General features: G+C 46.4%; 1 protein-coding gene across 2 annotated transcripts in view; it reads right to left on the bottom strand.

The window, feature by feature from the left end:
* Positions 1-22,960, bottom strand: part of GAN (gigaxonin) — a 59,043-nt gene that overhangs the window by 20,049 nt on the left and 16,034 nt on the right. The window contains exons 2-9 of one of the 2 annotated variants that reach the window (XM_027977657.2): positions 10,409-10,523; positions 8,001-8,351; positions 6,319-6,536; positions 5,985-6,106; positions 2,858-2,970; positions 1,902-2,051; positions 884-1,020; positions 487-615 (exon numbers count right to left, since the gene is read on the bottom strand). In XM_027977657.2, coding sequence (XP_027833458.1) covers positions 487-615; positions 884-1,020; positions 1,902-2,051; positions 2,858-2,970; positions 5,985-6,106; positions 6,319-6,536; positions 8,001-8,351; positions 10,409-10,523 — 1,335 coding nt within the window. The remainder of the gene's footprint in view (positions 1-486; positions 616-883; positions 1,021-1,901; positions 2,052-2,857; positions 2,971-5,984; positions 6,107-6,318; positions 6,537-8,000; positions 8,352-10,408; positions 10,524-22,960) is intronic. The other variant, XM_042231485.2, reaches the window with a different exon arrangement.

Below are 22,960 nucleotides of genomic sequence, written 5' to 3'. Positions count from 1 at the left end.
CTTCTCTCTCTTGGTGGTGATCATTAAACTGAGTTTTGAAGAAGCCAAATTAACTGGATAAATGTGAGAAGGGAAGTTTTAGGCAAAAGGAAAAGTATGAAAGCACAGAGCTGGGACAATGATACCATGCTGTGGAGGGAAAATATCACCCAGTGGGACTCAAGTGAAGCACCTGGGTTGCACAGTGGCAGAAAGAGTACACACAGGTCATATCACAAAAGGCCATATCTGCTAAGTTAAGGAGTTTAAACTTTCTCCTAAAAGCTATCAAAAGCATCAAGTACTGCTCTGCACTCGAGAAACATTTTTCTCTGGCTTTCCTATGAGTTACCAAGACTTCTGAAGTCACTAAATAAATATCCGGCATGCATTAGACATAAATAGCTAAGTTCAGTGACATGATTTGAAAGCAAAACTAAATGAAGACACGCCTTTGAAAGCATAAAGAGAAAGCTGCAGAAGCCACATGAAACCATTCATAAATACCTTTTAAACTCATCGTGGTAGAACTCCGACTTGCAAGTTACCATCTCGCCCCCCTGGATGTCCTCGCGACTTCTGACTCCCCCAAACACATACAATTCCATGGCGACTCCACAGGCCACCGCTCCAAACCTGAAAGGCCACGCAACATATTCATACTAAGCATTGGATTCATCAGTATATCTCAGGACTTGATTCCCTAATTCCTCTTTTGCTTGTTTTAGCTCTGTGACATTCAGTGTTTCACAAATACATGAGTCTTCCTTTTTCAGGGTGTGGATTATTCATTTAGCGTTACATGAACCAAATGGCAAGTCAAATAAAAGATCCGTTTAAAAGAAGGGAGACGTGAAAGCCAGGCGAAGGGGGCTCTGCGCAGCCCACATCCCCATTCTCTCACCTCCTCTCTTTCAGGGGACAGATGGCGGTCCACTGCTGGGTCCGGGGGTCATAGCATTCCACAGACTCGAAGAGTTTCCCATAGGATCCTCCACCCATGGCATAGATTTTCTTCTTCATAGCTGCATAGCAGCCAATCTGGAAGGAGGAAGCAGTGGGGGAGGCAACGCTTATCATTAAAAGTTGGCTGAGTCAACACCAGCTTGGCTGGAACCCTGGGAGATGTTTGGAAAAGGGCCTGACGGAGGCTTTCAAAAATGGGAAGAGCATGGGTAGCACACATACTGTCCTCAGGGAAGGATTAGCGCCACCTAACACTACTCCTCTAAGTGAGATAAGCACACAGGCCTTGCTTTTAAAGGAGCTTTCCAAGCTCTCTTCTTTCACCACTATTTGAAGAGTCCAGGACGCAGAGTCCACAGAGAATGATGTCACTCAACTCTTGCCCCAAATTAAGTCAGCTGGAAGGGCACACACACAGGGAGCGATCATATTACCAGTGAGTCCCAGTACCAAGGTGTGAAATACCCAGGGCGCTAGAAAGGCGCTGGCCTGATGATGAAATGCCTGTCTCCACCAGGGAACAGAAATACAGATCAAGCCCTGAACAGCTAATGGGAGCCCTTAGTCTTCATTCTTCTCAGAAACCAATGGCAGTTCTTTACCTCTGGATCAATGGATTAAAGTTTCCTCCCAAGCGTGCACGACGATTCAGAAAACAGGTTTGGGAGATCGGGTTCCTGCCTAGGTTAGCGCCATCATGGAGCATTCATCAGGTATGGGCCACAGACGCAACAGCGCTGCCCAGAGCCCACCGCCCCCTGCGAACTCTCTCACACAGCTCCCCAGCTTGGTATGTGACTGGCAATAGTGAAGGCAAGAAGCTACCAGCAAAGACAGACTTCTTTAATGTTAATGCTTTAACACTATCAATTGCATTAAAATGCATCTGTGAGCAATGAAGAAACTAACTTTAAAATTCAGCGTGTGAATTAGTCATCACGAGGTATAGTTCTCACCTTTCTAACCATGGTCAAATCAGGTTGCTTTGTCCAGGTTTTAGAATAAATATCATAACATTCCATGGAAATTAGCTCTTTTTCACCATCTTCTCCTCCTAAAACGTACAGCATGCCATCTATCTCCACAATTCCAAAATTATGTCTTGCCTGAAAAAACATTAAAGAGCTTTGTAGACAAAAGGCCGACTATCATATTGAAAGCTGATAATCATACATTTAATACAAATGACAGGTTTTCATTACATTCCTGCAAAGAAATACAAGACTCAGAACTGTGTCTCTCAAACAGTTCTGCTTTCCCCAGAAGCTCACTCTCCTATCACAAGAGACAGAGAACCCAAGTCCAGGAATTTCCCGGAACAAGGGAATTTCACGCGAGGTGGACTCCAGGGTAAAATCCTCACCTTTCGCTGAAGTCAGCTCATGACGAGAAAGAACGATTACCGCCCGATTCCATAAACTGATTTTTGTTCAGCATGGGTAGTAGCGGCTCCCAGCTGACGTGTGAAATTGTGTAAGAGCCCCAGCAACAGGCCCGCCCGTGGTGGTGGTGGGGTGGTGCGTATGGGCCTGCACGAAGGCTGCCCGAAGGGCGACACTCACCCACTCACAACACTGACCACTCAGAGGCCCCTGCCATCCAGAAGTCTGTGCGAACAACTTAAAAGGCCCAGTGTGTGAGGAGGGGTGATGCGGTATGAAGAGAAAGAAAGCAAGGGAGGCGAAAGGGGAGCTGAGGGACAGCGGGGAGGCCTTGCTGAGAAGGAGGCGGGCAGCGTGCCACGCGGGTACCTGGCAAAGGACTGAAGCAAGTGTGTTTCCAGGAGGTGGGGTGGAGGGCACAGGCACGCCAGGCAGGGGTCTCGGTCATTACACTCAAAGGCAGAAGCAAACCGAAGTGCTACCGGGGGTGAAACAAAACGTCAAACAGAAAGAAGCAATGCTCTATCTACCTCGTTCATCGGCGGCAACGCGGTCCACATGTTCGCATCTGGGTCATACTTTTCTCCTGAGCTCAGGGTCTGCTTGTTTTCATCTTGGCCCCCAAATACAAACAAAAACCCTTCTGAAAAAATCAAAGGAGACACACAAGAAAGCTGAAGCGTAAGTTTTCAATACCCACGCCCAGGCGAATGCAAATGCCGTGAGGTCAGACAGTACGTGGAGGCACCTTCTCTGATGACAAGGGACTCAAGATCTTCGTCACACTTCACTCAACCCTTGATGACACAGTTAATCTGTCAGTCACCCCGACCGTTTCACTTCACTCAGAATCTCTGAGCAGATTCCCACTTCTCTGTGGCTTAAAAGGGAAACTGACCCCACCCATCCAGTCATCAGATGACTCAAATTATCTCAGTTTGTCTATTCTGTTCCCCAGCCATATCTTAAAATAAAATAGTTTTCTTAAAGGAGAAACAGCCAAAGAGACACTGGTAAAACCGAAGGGAAATGGAGGCTGGAGAGGTCACCATGCATGGAAGCCACTTTGGTCTGAGGGTATTAGCAATGTGGGAAAAACGCAAGCTTTCTCTTAATGGCTTTGAAGGCATGAAGAAGATAGAAGTCTACATCCCAGGCCCACAGAGAGTGTGGTTTCTGGCAGGAAAGCCTCTTCGAAGTTCTAACCCTCAGGATGAAGGCCAACCAGAATGAGAAGCCAAATTTAAATATCCTTGCTTATCTAGGAAATCTCAAAATTTGAATTTGATTTACAGTAATTACAAATTAGTGTTTTTAGGCAACTGGCAGAAACAAATGCAAAACTTCTATGGAAGACACTACCTTTATCTAAGTTTTAGAATCTAACATTCTAAGATTTTAAATCATTAAAGTTTTCCCACAAATAATTTTTAATAAAATGATCAGCACCCAGCCGAAGATACTCAGGTATACAAAGGAACTAGAATCTATGAAGATGAAGCAGTAGAAACAGACAACAGGAAATAATCTAGAAAAAGACTGCAAATTTCAAATATCAGAGTAATAAGAGAGATGATAAAACAGAAATGCTCACTATGTTATTTAAAGATAACTCTATATGGAGGGATGGACATAGCAGGTTTGAAAAAAAGAAAATTCTAGAGGGGAAAAAAAAGCTGAAATAGATTGAATAAAACATTCAATGGAAGGATTCAATGGCGGATTCATCACAAAGAAAACAAAACAAAAAGAGGGCGGAAGGCAGGGAATGGAGTAAAAAGGTCTAGCCATGTTTAATCTGACCTCCAAAAGCAGAGGGACAGAGGAGAATGAGCAAGGACAACATTCGAAGACATAATAAATAAAAATTTTCGAGATTTGATGATAGGCCAACCTTCAGAGTCAAGATGCCCAACAATCCCCCAATATGGTAAAATTTCAAATAAAATGTTCACCTAATACTGAAATGACAGGGAAAAAAGACAAAAAACAACAGAAAACTTAAACATAGTCCAGAGAAAAGAGAGAGTTTTATATCTGACAACTGACAACAACTAGGAATAACAGAGGCCAGAAGAAAAATATCTTCAGTGTGCTGGACAATAATAGAGGCCAACCTAAAATTCTATACCCGGCAAACATATCCTTTAAGGATGAAGGCAAAATAATGACATCTTTAGACAAATCTTAGAGTTTGCCATTATTAGACCATGTTAAATTCAGAAGGATGAACTTCAGAGAGAAGGAAAATGATCCCAGATGGAAAGTTTGAGGAGTAAGAGGGAAAAAACAAAGAAGTTGGTAAATATGTGGATAAATCTAAATGAATACTACCTATAGGTGTGTATATAACATAGATTAACAAAACACACATACATGTAAATATTTACTTGTAAATAACCACATATTTTAATACTGTAAAACTGTGGAAGATGAAAAATATAGAGTATAAATGTACTGATTAACTCTGGACTTTGTTAACAATACAGGCTGAGGATGCTAATGTAACTTTCAAAGGGACAGAGACATAGGATATAACTTCTAATCTGGTAGAGAGGGAAAAAGTTGAATGACAAAAAAAGTCGATCAAGTGTTTTTTGAAAAAAGGCAGGAAAAGAAGAAACATGGAATAGGCTGGACATATAGGAACTACTCAGTCATTTCACAACTTTGGTCAACATGATTGGAAACAATTCCTCTCCTCACTGTTTCAAGTTTCTGAAACAACCACCCCTCTAGGAAACCTGAAAGTTAGTGATACAAGAACCTTTGTGGTAAGTGTGCATGTGTGAAAATTATGTACAACTATACACATTATGGGGGGAAAATTTAAGGAAAGTAAGTGTGAGAAAAAGAACAGAGAAATCAGACCCATGTTCCGTTGCCTACACCACTCCATTCAGCTGACTACTGTTGATGAAAACGTCCATAATCGTGGAACCTATAGCTTCATTTCTATTCCACAGCTTTAGCCATATCTACAATACAGTACAATGTGGGAGAGCTTAAAAATGTTAACGTACTGTTAGTGGGCAAACAGAGGCTACGAAAGAGTTCCAGGAAGACTGCTGACAATAGCTGGAACGAAGTGAAATGGTACCGGCGGGATGACGCCAGCAAGGTAGTGAGAACTTCCAGTAACGCTCCAAACTTGCAAAGGTTAACCAAAACATTCTTTCTACAGTAAAGTAACTTTAAGCTAGAACTAATTTAGGTAATATTTTCTCGAGTCTCCTATGAAATGCCTGCTCTTATACGACACTCTTACTTTGGATGTGTGTTACACGCTTTAACTCTGGACTGCTGGGCTCTCCAAGTTGGGGCACAAGCATGGCTCAAAGAAGTCTGGTTCTCAGACGTGATCGTCTGGCCAGTGGGTGGTAAGAGTCACTCGGCTCTGCTCTTCCAGCAGTTAAGTCAGCCAATGAAAATGCTCCGCTAGTGACGTCTTAAAAATAGCTGCATAGTTAAGACTTGGGAACAGTAAGGACTGGTCAGAAGACACTCTTCTTACCACAGTCTTGAAAGCTAGAGCTGCGCTGAACACGTCCCCATAGAGGGGCAGTATCTTTAAGAGGTTCTGAGCCATCCTGCACAGCACTGAAATTATGTCTCCCTCGATCTTGTGTTTAAGTGAAGCAGATGAGGGCACAGTACCTGCTGAGAGGACCCCGTGGTTGATTCTCGGCATGCTTAGAGGGGCCAGTTCGATCCACAGCTGCCGATTGGGGTCGTAAAGGGGGCACATACATCGCATCGCTGCCGTTGGCTTCCGTGAGCTAAGAGGAGGCAGACGATCAGTTAGTAGCTAATATGTTTATATTCTGCTTAGAATAACCACAAGTTTACTGCTCTCAAGAATGTTTCAAACATTAAGCCAAAAACAAATCGATTGCTATTTAGGCTTTAGACACTGAGAACTGTCCTGAGTTCCTGTGCACACGGAAATCTCTCTTCCCTTACTTAGACCACGGCTCAAGGCCACACTTACACTCTCTCCTCTCCGCCCACGGTCACGATGCACTCCGAGTAGCCGCGGGGCTTGAAGCTGGCCAGCATGGCCTCCCCCTGCTGCGGCTGGCTGAGGGGGATGTTGCTGCACTCCTTGACGATCTCGCGGACCAAGGGCTCGTTGAGCATCTGCTCCCGTAAGTAGCTCGAGTCCAACCCTGAAACCCACAGTGCTGACATGACATCCTTCATGTGGACCTGCAGAGCAGGGCGGAAAGCACGGGGAAGAGAAAGGGAGAGTGTGCATTTAGAAGGCACATTTTCCGACTCATAGAAAACGACAACTGTTGACGAGTCAGATGATCAACAGGCAAGGAGTAAGGGCCAGTGCTGTTTGAATGTGTGAGGCGGCCCCTTTCCTTTCTACTTCCTCTGGCCTCAATAAACAAAAGTTTAACTTAAAATAGCATCACTTCAGATTCATACTTGCTGGATCACTGCAAAGTTTTAAGAAGCTTCCATTACACCCTACAGGGTTCCCACTGCAACAGGAAAACCTACGAGAACTCTGCTATGATTTACTTTACCTCACTAACTTGGATGTGCTATGAGTTATACTCCATTTATACAAATATTAGTTACAGAAAGAGCTTGACACAATACGTCAACTAGATAATGAAAATGCACCAACATTAGTTATGAGAAAAATCTGAAAAAGCCCAAGTTCCAAAAACAAAAGTCGTGACAACTATGTAATCATTTCTTCAGGAATTACTACTAAAAATGATCTAACATGTATAATATGAATTACATGCCTTTCATGCTCAATCATTAAATTTGAACCAAATGAATACAGGACTCTACATATGTAAGGCGACTAGTTTTTCTGGGCTTTGGAATCATCATTTTAAGGTCCACTTGTCTATACCCTGAGTAGTAAAGGCCAGCAGTCCTTAACAGCATTAAGCTGGGATTAACCAAAGGATGAGGAACTGCCTTTTCTTTCCCAGCAGCCACTCCACCTTTGACACCCTCATCACTTTAAGGCAAGAAGAGGGTCACAGAGAAGCTGTTTCAGTGGTGTTGTCAAGGTGGAAGCTCTCCTTTCCTCTTTCCTAAGCTACCCCACCCACCGGCGTGGAAACCAGAACACTAACTGTGCCAACCAAGCTGAGGCTAAGCATGCAGTCTCCAAGGGGCACAGCTTATGGGCCCACAGAATTTAAACACTACAAGCTGGTCAGTGACATGTAAACCAAGGATTACCAAGAACAAGTAACAACGCAATTACACATTTTGAAAGCCTCTCCAAAATTTAATATATTTATTTTGGAGCTAGCCTCTAGAACATACACACGAGATTCAAAGCCCTGTTATGTAAAGGTTAAAGCACCCTCCCTGAATGTGTTAACGATCTCAAACCTGATATCCTCTAACACATTTCCCATTAAAAACAACATTCGAAGGATGTCAAGTCACTTTAAAGTGTTAATATTTTCAATGCTATATGATGAGTTACACTCACTCTGGTGGACAGATCTGAAAAAAAACAACCACTTTTGAGAGCCTATGGGAAGATGTTTAATAGGTCGTGGTTTAGATCACCACTCTGTACGTTTCTCAAGTTGGAGGAAAAAGAGAAAACATGTAAAACTGGGGTGGAGAACAGACAAACACGGATGAGTGAGTGGAATGCCAAAGTCAGGGCATGCTACAAGGCACCTTTCTTAGCTCTGTATCGTGCGCGATCCACCGGATGACCGCTTCAAACACATATCTCTCGTTGCCAACGTTCAGCTTCTCGAGGGAAATCACCTCCTTCAGCTTCTGAGGACTCAGCTCGAGGAACTCCTCGGTGCTGCTGACGTCTCGGAAGTGGGTCTCCAGGTACTCGGTGGCCAGGTAGCGCACGTGGGGCAGGCAGTAGTGGAGCGCGAAGTCCCGGATGCCGATGCAGTTCTCGGCGGCGATGCAGCCCTCCAGGAACTCGCAGCACAGCGCCTTGAGGTCCGTCAGCAGCAGCAGGTCTGCCGCCTGCACCACGTCCTGGATGGTGTCCTCGCTCAGCCGGATCTGGAAGGGCACAGGGGACAGTCTGCATCTCAGAGTGGGTGTCTGGGACCCACACCGCTAATCTAGCAGGCCAGACCACACGGGAGCTCCACTGGGGGAGGTCAAAGGCGACTGAAGTCTGGCTGATTTCACTCAGCTCAGCTTTGCTTTCAAGAGCAGACAGAGGGCCCCAAGGTACCTGGGGACGACACAGACCGTGCGTGGCTGGTCAGCTTCTCCCAGTCCTTCCCTCGCTCTACCCACATGAACCACCAACAGCCCTTCTGAGTGAACTGTCCATGGTGCTCATGCTTAACTCGGAGGAAAGCCTTAAATGACGGAAAAGCTTATCAGGAAGTCGCAAGCTCTGCAATTCCACGGTAGACGGAAAGGGGTTTCTATAAATGCAAGCACTTCAACTAATGGAAATCTTTCCTCCAAGTAAATAAGGGTCCCTCCTTTTGCCACACGGCATTCGAAAGACACCATGTGGGCCCCCTGAAGAAAGGGACAGCCACGCTGCCTGAGCGGCTGCCTTCGGGACACCAAACACCACACTCGGTGTGAAAGATACCATTTGGTCTCAAAGCTACCTTCTGGAATAAATCCCCCCAAATTCCACTGCGGACATCTGCTTTCCCTTAATTTTCTTCAGTTTTCTTACTGATGCTTCTTCCCACCCCCTTCACAGTTTTTCTATGCCATGGTGAGGCAACATAAAGACATAGGCCCCTAAAATACTGCCATGATCACAAACGGTCCACTCCACAAGGAAACGTGAAGGAGGGATTGCATAGTGAAGAGCGGCAAGAAACACTTTACCACGGTTTGAGATGCACACGTTTGGTACCACAGGTAAGTAAGGGCTCCAAGTTTCAAATGCAAGCTTGAACATGAATATGCTCTAGCTGGCTTCTAACCTGTCGCTGAACTGATTTTACAAGTTCGGTAAGAGCTGGGTCCTATGTCTGGTTTTGTGATGCTACAGAGCATCGCCAATATTTTAAGGGCTATCCCCAAACTAAGTGCATTTATTTTAAATAATCATACACATAACCTTACTTCCACACACTCACCACCTAGCGTTTAGAGAAACGAGAAAGTGGTAACATCGTGAAATGAAATAGAAAGCTTCAAAGAGGATGATGGTCACCGAGTGTGATTCTGGACAGAATGAACGTTGAGAGAAAAGTAAGGAGTGCACTCAGAATACTTATGCAGGAGACAGAGCATTTACAGAAGGAAAATCAGAAGAATGAGGAGAAGGAAGGAGAGAGAGAGAGCAGGCCACGCACCCTCAAGAGGAGCAGAGCGAAAATGCACTCTTGCATAACCAGGCATAAAATACATCAGCATCCTCCTAATTCAAACCCAGATTGTTAAGTCTTCATGCTACCCTTTAAACCACATGAATGGTGGGGCACGGGGGACAGAGGAGGGCAGAGAACCAGATCGTTGAGTCTTCGTGCTGCCCTTTAAGCCACATGAATAGCGGGGCACGGGGGGACAGAGGAGGGCAGAGAAAAGGAAAGGGTCCCTAGCCACTGATCACTTCCTTCCTTGGGTTTCATGAAATTCCCAGAAATGTAAGTGGGTACAGAGAGTAAAGGGAAATGAGCAGGAAAGAATGAGGGGGGACAGGACCGAAGCATTGAGAACACAAGGCAGGTGCCCGTCACCTGAGTCTTGAAGTTTTCACCTCTAGAGAATAAGCCCCACCACCCACAGAGGCTCCCGGGTCCATGCCATGGAGACGGAACGAGCTCCCTGAGAGTGTGGGTCCAGGGCAAGACTGGAATAGAGGCTTAAACACCAGCAGCCAGCAGTGAGGGGCATCCCATGTGTGCACGTCTCAGACTGGAAGGTGGCGCTCAGAACGGGAGAGACAAAGCCTGGGATCTGGGTAAATTAGCCTGCTTTTCTTTCAAGGGCAGACCCCGGAAGAAAGCACTCGGGTGCTGCGTGGGGCAGGAGACACCAGTCAAGCCCGCGGTGATGCAAGATGGAGGGGACGGGGCTGCTCGGCCTCACCCTGAGCCTGAGGGTCTACTCAGTCCTTCCTCTGGGTCTCAGCATACCTGCCCACTGAAGATGTAATCCAGGATCTCTCTCATAACCATTACCGATATCCCTTCAAGTTCAATCTTATAGGTTGATCCATCATCTTTTGGAGGATTATAGTTTAACTTTGTCCTAAGAAAGGGAAAAAAATGTAAAATTTCTATGAAAGAACAGAAATAGCTAGAAATATTTATGCACTAAATACTCTACAAAGTAAATGATACTTATCGATATATGAATCCTATCTAGAACATTTGGCTTGTTAACTTTGGAGCAACATATGTTCTATGACTTTCAACTGCAAAGTACTTGTTCAAGGGTTCAGTGCTTCCTCTTAAAAAACAAGTGAAACAGACAACCAAAGCACTAAGGGCATGTGAGTAAGGGTCTCTATTTCACCTGGGGAACCCCAGGCCCTTTAGGCTTTTTTTTCCCTGTATTTAATTATCCAGCTATTTTCAATGATGTAACAAGGACCCCACACATCCACCACCCAAAACAAAAGCTAGGACCTCGACAATAACCTGCTTCTAACCAAATCATCCTCCCCATCAGTTCATTTCCCTCCTTCCTCATCTGAAGTAACTATTAAACCAAATGCTGTATTCAAGTTTCCCGTTTAAAGTTTTTGATTTTATAAGAGTGTTTCATGCTGTCTGTAATCTTCTGGGGCTGTTTTCATTTACTGTTATATTGCTGAGCCATTCATCTGGCTGAGTATCACACTTTTCCTTTTTTTTTTTGCTGTATAATATGCCGCTTTCCTGTTGATGGGCCCCTGGGCTGTGGGTATTGGACTGGGCTTGGGGTACTGGGCACTGTACTGCTAGGTATTCTTGTGTGTGTCTCCTTTTGTGATATGCTGAAGAATTTCTCTTGGGTTTATCCCTGAGGGTAGAATTAAGCTAAATTCTTTTCCAAAGTATGAACTAATACTCAATTATTCTGCCCAGTAGCTGGAGCAGTTTTCGGCCTCATCTGGTGTGGACCCACAAACTCTATGACACTCGTCTCTGTCCCAGTTCCTAATCCTGCCCGTTGGTGAGTGAAGTGTGGTCTCTGATGTGGTTGTGACCCATCTTTCCTCACCACCCAGGTGCTGAACATCTCTTCACAGGTCCGTGGCCACACGTGGCTCCTCTTTCATGAAATACACGTTCAGTTCAAGTCTCATTTTTAATTGAGTTCACTGCCCTCCTCATAATGAGGTGCAGGCCTTCTTTGGTAAACTCTTGGTAAACCTTGGCAGACTTGATACTTTTTTTTTCCCCTAAGGTGATGGAAAAAGAGAGTTCAAGAAAAACATCTATTTCTGCTTTATTGACTATGCCAAAGCCTTTGACTGTGTGGATCACAATAAACTGTGGGAAATTCTGAAAGAGATGGGAATACCAGACCACCTGACCTGCCTCTTGAGAAATCTGTATGCAGGCCAGGAAGCAACAGTTAGAACTGGACATGGAACAACAGACTGTTTCCAAATCAGAAAAAGAGTACGTCAAGGCTGTATATTGTCACCCTGCTTATTTCAATTATATACAGAGTACATCATGAGAAACGCTGGACTGGAAGAAACACAAGCTGGAATCAAGATTGCCGGGAGAAATCTCAATAATCTCAGATATGCAGATGACACCACCCTTATGGCAGAAAGTGAAGAGGAACTAAAAAGCCTCTTGATGAAAATGAAAGAGGAGAGTGAAAAAGTTGGCTTAAAGCTCAACATTCAGAAAACGAAGATCATGGCATATGGTCCCATCACTTCATGGGAAATAGATGGGGAAAGAGTGGAAACAGTGTCAGACTTTATTTTTGGGGGGGGGCTCCAAAATCACTGCAGATGGTGACTGCAGCCATGAAATTAAAAGACGCTTACTCCTTGGAAGAAAAGTTATGACCAACCTAGAGAGCATATTCAAAAGCAGAGACATTACTTGGCCGACTAAGGTCTGCCTAGTCAAGGCTATGGTTTTTCCAGTGGTCATGTATGGATGTGAGAGTTGGACTGTGAAGAAAGCTGAGCGCCCAAGAACTGATGCTTTTGAACTGTGGTGTTGGAGAAGACTCTTGAGAGTCCCTTGGACTGCAAGGAGATCCAACCAGTCCATTCTGAAGGAGATCAGCCCTGGGATTTCTTTGGAAGGAATGATGCTAAAGCTGAAGCTCCAGTACTTTGGCTACCTCATGCGAAGAGTTGACTCATTGGAAAAGACTTTGATGCTGGGAGGGATTGGGGGCAGGAGGAGAAGGGGACGACAGAGGATGAGATGGCTGGATGGCATCACTGACTCGATGGACCTGAGTCTGGGTGAACTCCGGGAACTGGTGATGGACAGGGAGGCCTGGCGTGCTGCGATTCATGGGGTCGCAAAGAGTCGGACACGACTGAGCAACTGAACTGAACTAACCTGAAGGTGATGAACAACTTGAAGACTAATTTTTCACAGTCAGTGCTTTCTGGGTCTTGTTTAACAACAGGTCCTTTACCCAAGGTCTAAAAGATGCTCCTAATTTAGCAGCGAGGGAAGTGAAGACACACTTAAGTCACACTTAGGAAGCAGCCCAAAGGCTTGGAGTTGGCAGGATGAGGCCGCCATGGAAGGACGGTGAAGGATGAACTAAGTGCAGAACGATGGATGGACAAAGTCTTAGCAAACAGCTGAGTTCCCAGACCCTTGCTCCACGGAGGGAACGACTCCCCTGCCCTGCTGAGGAAGGCTGCCCAGCTCCAGTGGAAGACTGATGTACTCTGAAGGGTGTGCAACGGAGAGAGTAGTTTACCCAGTCAAAATGCCAACCAAATATCAGGACTGAACAGATATTTTCATCTATATAAAGTCTCAAAACAAATGACCTCCCATGCAACACTTCTCAGAATGCTGTTCCGAAAACTGCCCCAGAAAACATCCAGAAGGAGGAAGGTTTTGAACAAAAAAAAGGCAGGATCCAACACAGGAAAGCAGGGAAGGGAATGGTGAGGGATGACCCTAGGGTAACAGCCCCACACCAGCAGAAGGAAGCTGGCGCATTCTGGTCCAACAGGAGGCCTTGGGAGGCCTTTAGGCAGGTGGAATTGATGGACTATATACCGCATCTGAAGGTAGAAAGAGGGTATTTAGACAATTCTGCTTCCCCCTATATTCCGTATCTGCTGTTCCTGCCTCTGTAGTTTCCCCTGAACTAATAATTTTACTCAAAAGGCATGTCTTTTCTGCTTGCTGCACTCTAGGTGTATCTATACAAGTGACACTTTTATTAAAAGTGAAGAAAAAATTTTTCAGTCAATTCTCAATCAAGAAAGACAGCAGAAGTGCTAAGAATCACACTGAAGTCACTACTATTGGGCTCTACAATCTACTGTGAGCAGACGCGTCCTCAGGGAATGTTTCCCTGAGGATGGTGCCAGTATTCATATTTCTAACTCACCGTGCTGGCGATTACCATATCGCCTCTTCGGCCCCGAGTCCACCCTTCTTGCAGGCTCCGTGAAAACTGATCTGAGCCTTCTAAAGGGTGAACTGGCAGGGTGCGAAGCGTGCGAAGCGGAGGGTGCTGGGGAGGCACCGCAGGGGGAGGGTCTGCCGCCTGGCCCTGGCCCCGAAGCGGGGCAGGCTCCTGGGGGTGCGGCTGCCTGTGGCGCCCGGCAGCTTGCCCTGGAACTCCTGGAGGCACCACAGCGGACAGATTTCTGGCGCGTTCCAGAGGGCTGACTTCAAGCAAATTCCACCAGCGTGGCTTCTCTGCCACACGTTGATCTGTCCTGGCCGATCAAGTCTGCATCTCAGCTGCTCCTTACGTCAGCTACACCTTGAATTTGCAGAGTTTCCTCTTTGTGGCCAATCTCTCTGTTATAGTTAAAATTTTTTAAACTTTTGTTGCTCAGATTACTATGTGGCTTCTTAATCCTGATTAGATGCAGTCTTGAACATATTTAAAGCCACTAGCTCCAAAATGTGTTCACACAGAGGAGCGCCACCTAGAACTCAAGTGGTTCCAACCAGAGCCGGCTGTGCTTGCCCACGGGCTGCAGACGGCGTAGGGGGAGGGGGCCGAGCTGATGGGGAAAGAGGTTATGAAGACGCTGATCAGCGTGCCCCCTTTCTACTTTTCAGCCATGTGACTGGACTGTTTTTTTAGATGATTATAGACATCTCTCGGTATCCCTGAGGGAATGATTCCCGGACCCACAGAGATATCACAATCTGCAGACTCTCAAGTCCCTTTGTCCAGTCCCCCGCACCTGCATCTACAGAGTCAACCAACCATGGGTCACGCAGAACTGACCTTTGAACAACACGGGTCTGAACTGCATGAGTTCACTTACGTGTAGATCTTCTTCAATTAACCTGTGTATCAGTAAACCCATGCAATACTGGAAAAAAAAAAAATCCGCACATATGGACCGGTACAGTTCAAACCCACATTGTTTAGGGGTCAACTACTGCTGTGTGTTTTCACAATGACAAAGAATCGCTTTTAGAAAGTACAGTTTCCTGGGGCTTCTCCGGTGGTTCAGTGCTCAAGCATTTGCCTGCTAAGGCAGGGGACATGGGTTCGATCCCTGGTCAGGGAAGATCCCACATACTGCGAGGGAACTAAGCCTGTGTACCACAACTACTGAGCCCACATGCCACTTGTCGCATCTAGAGAAAGCCTGTGTATAGCAACAAAGACTCACCACAGCAAAACATTGAATTTATATATATATATATTTTAAAGGTACAGTTTTATTTCAGCAGCTGGCAGAGTATAGACAATGGCTAAGTGAAGTGAAGTTGCTCAGTCGTGTCCAACTCTTTGCGACCCCATGGACTGTAGCCCAGCAGGCTCTTCCATCCATGGAATTTTCTAGGCAAGAGTACTGGAGTGGGCTGCCATTTCCTTCTCCAGGGGATCTTCCCGACCCAGGGATCGAACCTGGGTCTCCCGCATTGGGGGCAGATGCTTTACCATCTGAGCCACCAGGGAATCCCAGTGGCTAAGAGGACAGAAAAAAAAAGAGACTTCCTTAAACACTGACCATTTCAGACGTCTATAAAATCTGACCCTTTCAGAGTCCATGAAAACTGAATCACTGCACTATTGAAGTCTTTAAATGTCTGAGGGTCAAATCACAAAACTTTATTTTAATTACGGTTTAAATTCAGATCCAAAATTTCCCACCTTCCTGTCCCTCTTATATTATCATGGCCAGGTGACAACTCACAGACCATCCTGCAGGTTCCAGGAGGCTGATGTCCATTTGTCTGTCAGGAATGCAGTCAAAGTTGGCCGTTAGTCCCTTCCCATGAGATGCTAAGAGTCATTCAGAACTGTTGTGAAACTGTCTTGCTTCACAGCCCATGACCATTTGCAATGACTTCCTTCTTTCATTTCTTAGATAGTCACCATCCTTTCTCACCGTTGAACCTTATAAACTTGTCTTATTCCCCTTCCTTTTGTCTTCACTTCCCTACCTCCCACCTACACCTCTACAGCTTCTGTTCCATTGTTTCACGTGTTTCCTCCAGTAAGCACCCTCATCTTCCCAATATCTGTCATATCTATCATTTCCTCCATACTTTCCCTTTTTTATTCAGAACTTTCTCACCTTTCACATCGTTTCTATCTCCCTTGCCACATATCGCATATAACTGAAAACTCAATGAGCTGGACTGAATGAGTTAATTTTAAAAAAGAAAAGGCTAAGCCAAAGAGCTAATAACTGACAGCTTTGTTTCTATAGTTAGTCCAGATATTTGTTGTTGTTGTGTAGTTGCTAAGTCGTGTCCAACTCTTTTGTGACACCATGGACTGTAGCCCACCAGGCTCCTCTGTCCACGGGATTTCCCAGGCAAGCATACTGGAGTGAGTTGCCATTTCCTTCTCCAGGGGATCTTCCCAGGCCAGGGATCGAACCCAGGCCTCCTGCATTGGTGGGTGGCTTCTTTACCACTGAGCCTCCAGGGCAGTCAATCAGCGCTTCTGATTTCTCTCTCTTTTAATTGAAGTATAGTCGATGCACAATGTTATATAAGCCGCAGGTGTACAATATGGCGACTCACAGTTTTTAAAGGCTACAGGCCACTTACAGTTATTATGAAACACTGGCTATATTCCCTGTGTCGTACGATATATCCTTGTAGGTCACTTTACAGATAACGGACTGTACCTATACTGCTGCTCTCCCTCTTCTCTCGTTTTCCGTCTCATACATGAATCATAAATGAATTCATCGGAAGTCACAATATCCTTGTTTTTATTACCATGTGACGTCAATTTACAAACTCTCCCAGAAGCTGCGGTAGTCTTAAAATATCGCTTTGAGAATGTCATAAGACTCTTTACAAGGAAGAGTGGGGACTATTCTAAGACGGGGCCTCCGGTGCTGAGATAGAAACATCCACGCCTGTCACGCTCTTGCCCAGTTTTCTGTTTCCAGGGCAGGCGCGCCCTCCTCACCATCCCTGTTCTCTCGTTTGTAGAGAGAAGAGGTTAAATGAGGTGACTTGAGAGCTTCCCATCCCTGAACACCCCTGGGCTGAACTGCTGAAACGGACTCAAGAGTTACTGCGGAGACTCTGCTCTGGAGACGCATCTGTCGAGTCCTAGATGATACAGTCCAGCCAACTCAATCTGTTTCCGAGGGTTTATAACACGCCTCCTGTGGGTGACACGGTGGGAGTTCCCTTTCCCTCCAGTTACCCACTCTCGGCAAGCACAAAGGCCTCTGCTGGTTATCCACTGTCCTCTCCTCGCCGGCTTCCAACGGCCGGAGAGCTCGGTTGAGCCTAGGTGTGCTAATGCGCACCCGATCATCAGGTCTGGTGCTCCTCCTCCCCGCAGACACTGCTGACACTGGGGTTCGAGGTGGCGGTGACACGGAAGACATCTAAGTGACTTTCCTTCCCCTCAGCTGCAAAGGCTTGTCTCCAAAAAGAGCAAAGAAACCTCCTCAGACGGGACTCAGGAGAAAGCAGTGCTCAGGGAGTCAGGCTTCACAGGAACTCCAAGGAGGGCAATTCACGGGCGTTACTCACACTGTTTCCAATGATTCCCGTCAAACCGGCAGCTCCCAAGAGCAGAGGGCCGCGGGCTCAGCAGTGCGTATGCCCACGGAGGCCCCCCCCCCGATGATGCCTGCACTGCGGGAGTCTGTCTTACGGACGCCCTCCCTCCTTTCAAGTCTTCGTGAACTCCTCAAAGCCATACGAAAAACGGGCCTTTCGGGCAGAGGAATCTCAGGGCAGCAACACTGGTCAGTACGCTACCATGATGGTGGACACCAATCATCCTGTGTCTGCCCAAACCCACAAAATGCACACCAAGGGTGAACCCTAGTGTCAGCCTTGGACCCTGGGTGGTGATGGGAAGTGGAGGGCTGTCGGTTGTGACCGAGGTTCCCCTCTTTGTCAGGGAGGCTCTGCACACCTGCCGGTAGGAGGCTATGGAACCTCTCTCTTCCTCTCAGTTTTCCTATGAACTTCACTCTAAAAAGAAAGTCTACTTTTCAAATGATTTTTTTTAGTCTTTTTTTTCTTTTCCTTTGTTATTTCCTTTAATTTCCTCTATTCATTTCTCTCTGCATCCAAGTCTTTTTTTTTTTTACACCCAGAGAGAGTGTGGTTTTTACTTACTTAACATCAAAACTGTCCCCCTCATATAGATCCTGGCATGACTCATAATTTTAATGGATTTTAAGAGCAGCTCCCCAACCTGCTTCCCAGAATCTTCTGGAGAGCTTTTACAGATAAAGCAGGTCCTAGACCAATGATGTCAGGTCCAAGACTGTGCATATTTTCAAAGTGTCCCAGCTTAGTCTGATGTGTGCCCTCCTGCCTGGAATATTCTGTCTGCCTCCCACTTGCCTGATCAGGGGAAGATTTAATCCTTCACTGACTTTAGGGCTCTGCTCCGGTAATACCCACAAAGAGCGGCCCAGGTACTGTGTTATCTAAAATAACACCCCTCTCCCCTCCCTGCTTCATTTCTCTTCCCAGAATTTGCCACTATCAAATAGACGGTGTTTGTCTCACGCCTGCACCCCTGAAAGCAAGGACTCTGTTTGGCTGCCTGCTCTACCCCATCAAGGGTCTGAATGGGGATTTGGGAAACGTCAGGGACTTGGTAACAGCACACAGCCAGTGGGCTTCAGCCCTGCAGTGATCAGCTACTGTGCTCGTTTGGCTCCAAGACAAAAGCAGCACCAATGTTCAGAAGTGGCATTATCCCCCAGCCACGCAGCTGGACGCTCCCCGGCAGGGCGCCCGAGGGTTGGTCCACACTGGGGGAAGGCAACGCTCTCGCCGGCATCCGACCCGGGTGTGCTGCAGTCAGCAATTCAAAACTGAAAGCTCGAACGTTCCGCCACCCAGAGGCCCCCGAGGAAATCATCGGCCTTTGTGCTGAGGCCCAAATGGACAGTGGCCGAAGGGGAGGCCTGTCCTCTGTGCATAAGCCTGATTGCCCGGCACTCCATCCTGCCTGCTTCAGCGCCGTCCCCTCACGTCTCTGGTGCACCTCGTGGAAAACGAGCAGCTACAGAGTGATGGGCAAGTATGAAGCTTAGGAAAGGGTTCCAAGAGACCAAAGGTTTACTGTTCGGGTGTCAGCCCACCCACTCAGCCCCCAGTAATGAGGCCGAAGCGCAGCCACTTCGTCTTAGAGGATGCCTCCACGGTCTCCACCCGCCCCTGACCACCTCCCTACCCCAGGGCCCACGAGGATTCACAAAAGCGCTTTCCATCTTCCTCCTCTTATCACGTCATCTGCTCTGAAGATGAAATACAGTGTTTCATATTTAGATTTGCTCTGAGTAACCACATCCAGTGACATCAATATCTGGAAGAAATGTGAAAACACAAAATATCTGCCTTCCAGAGCCGTGTGATCTGAACAAAAGAGAAATCTATCTTAGGGAAGATGATGTCTCCTGAAATAAGAGAATGTGGAAAAGTGTGAAGTACCCCTCAAACAGGGACAGCTCAAGGAAACTGCAGAGTGTGAGTCAGGGTGTGCATCTGGGGGACAGGGAGGGCTGGACAGTGGGCGTACACGACCGTGCGGGACATTAATCATTCCTGCAGCAATGCGGCCATCACCAGAGGGAAAGAGGTACAGACTACAGAAACCAAACCCATAAAGATGGTGACTGTTTTGCACGGCATCCAGCACCGGGCGTGGATTTAAAAACTGGACCTCCACCAGCTGGTGGTCCCCACCCTTGAGAAACTGACCAGCCCCACTTCTAACCACGGTTTATTGTCAGTGAAATGAAATGGTGCCAGCCATTTCTAGGAGTCCTGAGTTTTAAACTTCCTCGTCTGAAACCTCTGGATAAAGTACCCATTACGTTATTCTACAATAAATGCTTTGTCTCAGTCTGCTGAAAGCCTGTTTCTCCCTCCGCTGTCCTTACCGTCATAATCGTTTGATTTCCTGCCCAGCTGCTTACCCCTAAAATTTAGGAGACTTGACTAATAAACACAGAAGCAGTGATGGTTACACAGGGATGCTGAAACTAGGGATGGAAAGGTGGTGAGGAGTAGAATGTGCACATAACCTCGAAGTCTCACCCTGTAAGTCACATGTTAATTACAAAGAGAAGAGGCCTGAGATTAATCCAGGAGACACCATCTCTAACCATGCGATCAAACCAACACTAACGATGTCGGGACAAGTGGCTATCCCAATGTCGGGACAAGTGGCTATCCCGGGCCCCCGATACCACGCACCCAGGAGGACATGCCACCGCCCCGTGCTGTTCTTGACAAAAACATGTAGTAAAGTGAGGAACAACTAAAGAGCCTCTTGATGAAAGTGAAAGAGGAGAGTGAAAAAGTTGGCTTAAAGCTCAACATTCAGAAAACGAAGATCATGGCATCTGGTCCCATCACTTCATGGGAAATAGATGGGGAAACAGTGGAAACAGTGTCAGACTTTATTTTATGGGGCTCCAAAATCACTGCAGATGGTGACTGCAGCCATGAAATTAAAAGACGCTTACTCCTTGGAGGGAAAGTTATGACCAACCTAGACAGCATATTCAAAAGCAGAGACATTACTTTGCCAATAAAGGTCCCTCTAGTCAAGGCTTTGGTTTTTCCAGTGGTCACATATGGATGTGAGAGCTGGACAATAAAGAAGGCTGAACACCGAACGATTGATGCTTTTGAACTGTGGTGTTGGAGAAGACTCTTGAGAGTCCCTTGGACTGCAAGGAGATCCAACCAGTCCATCCTAAAGGAGATCAGTCCTGGATGTTCATTGGAGGGACTGATGCTGAAGCTGAAACTCCAATACTTTGGCCACCTGATGTGAAGAGCTGACTCATTTGAAAAGACCCTGATGCTGGGAGGGACTGGGGGCAGGAGGAGAAGGGGACAACAGAGGATGAGATGGTTGGATGGCATCACTGACTCGCTAGACATGGGTTTGGGTGGACTCCAGGAGTTGGTGATGGACAGGGAGGCCTGGTGTGCTGTGGTTCATGGGGTCGCAAAGAGTCGGACATGACTGAGCGACTGAACTGAGCTGAACCTCCACTGAATTTTAAGATATCAAATAGACCCAAGTCGAAAGGCCATGCAAAAGGATCTGTGCTTCACCTGGAAGGGAAAAGGAGAAACCTCTTAACCTGAAATAATTTTAGATTCGCTGCAAAGTGTTTTTTTCAAGTTGTAGGGTTCCTGTATACCCTTCATGGAGCATATCTACTAATGTTAATAAACTTACATGATCTTAAAAAAAAAAAAAAAGATTTTATAAAACAAACTTACAATGTTGTATCAGTTTTGGGTGTCCAGCAAAGTGATTCGGTTATACATACATATATATTTTTTTCAGTTTCTTTTCCTTTACAGGCTACTGCAAAACACTGACTAGAGTTCTATACTGTGCTACGCTGCAGGTCCATATTGTTGGTCTATTTTATAGGTAGCAGTGGTATACGTTGGTCCCAAACTCTTAATTCATCCCCCCTTCTCTCCCCTTTGGTAACCATAAGTTTGTTTTCTGTCTCTGTGGATCTCTTTCTGCTTTGTAAATAAGTTCGTTTATATCCTTACCTTTTAGATTCCACATATAAGCCACATCATTTGACCTTTGTCTTCCTCTAACTCACATAATCTTAGTACAATGACCAAAGCTAAGAAATAAAGACTGGCACAACACTAGTAAGTTTATTCAGATTTAAGCAGCTTCCCCCTTAATGTCCTTTCTCTGTTCTGGGACCCAACCCAGGGTTCCAAACTGCACTTAGCTATTGTGGCCCTAACCTGCGACTCTTCCTCAATCTTTCTTCACCTTTCGAGACCTGATGCTTTGGTGAGCCCTGGTCAATTATTTTGTACAGTGTCCCTGAACTTGAACTGCATTTCTTACAACTAGACTGAGGTTGAGCATTTCTGGCAGGGACACTATGAGAGCGACACTGTGTCCTTCACATCAGGGAGAACACGATGCCAACGTGCTGTTACTGCTGACCTTAACCGTGGCCACCTGGTTAGGTATGTTTGTTGGGTTTCTCCACTGTAAGTTACCATTTTCCCTTTTGTAATTAATAAGTACATTGGAGGAGCTAATACGAGAACATGTAAATATCCTTTTTCTCCTCAAACTCTTGCCCACTAATTTTAGTTGCCACTGGCAGCTCTTGCCGGCAACATTAACGTGGTGTTCAACTGACGGCTTCTGATTCTCTTATCCCTTCTTCTACATTTACTAATTGAGCTTCTTCTATAAGAAAGAACTGTCTCTTCTCCCCCATTTATTTATTTATCCATCCTCAGATACATCAGTGTTTCTTTATTCTATGGATTATAATCCAGTGTTATTGTTATTCATTTTCTTGCTCAAATCGTTCCAGCTTTGGCCATCAAGACTTCTTTCAGGGCAGCTCCATGTTCCTGCTAAAAGCCTCTATATTCTTTTGAGCCCTCCTTACTTGCTGGCACAAATACTCCAGGCACACAGTCTATTTTTCCTGCCCCAGCGCCTGAATCAACCACATCCCCAAAGACACTGGAGTTTCGAACATTATCTAATTACATTCTAGAAACATCACTCTGGCGGCAGCTTTGGGAGACGGGTGGAGCCTGAGCATAGAGGCAGACAGGTCAGCAGGGAGCCTGCCACAACTCAGCAACAGTGGAAGCTCGAACCCAAGTGGTAGCGATGGCAGAGAGGAGACGGCTTTCAGAGACCTGAGAGGATGAAACGACAGGCCTTGGAGTTAACTTGACGCTGAAGGGAAAGGGAGGAGGTGGCCTCCCCGAGGAGTCCCCGGGTCCTGCTGACAGCCTGGTAGGACAGCAGCCATCACGGCAGATGAAGGACCACCTGCCTGGGGGCAGAGGGAGCGGGCAGGGCCGGGCTTGGGGTGGCCATGCGGCTGGCCATCAGATGGACGTGCTTGGGGCTCAGCCAGAGGAGGAGATACGACCGCGGTGGGGAGAGGGCAGGCCGAGGACACAGGCGGTGCCGCACCACGTCTGGGGACAGACGGGGGACCAGAAAAGGAGACGGCGGAATGGGACGAGAGCTGTCGAGAGCACGATAAACCAAGAATGGCAGACACAGCAGACAGGTCG

This window comes from Ovis aries, chromosome 14, assembly GCF_016772045.2.
Source record: "Ovis aries strain OAR_USU_Benz2616 breed Rambouillet chromosome 14, ARS-UI_Ramb_v3.0, whole genome shotgun sequence".
NCBI classification, from domain to species: Eukaryota; Metazoa; Chordata; class Mammalia; order Artiodactyla; family Bovidae; genus Ovis; species Ovis aries.
Note: the sequence above shows the minus strand (reverse complement) of the source record. Positions and strands in the feature narration are given on the sequence as shown.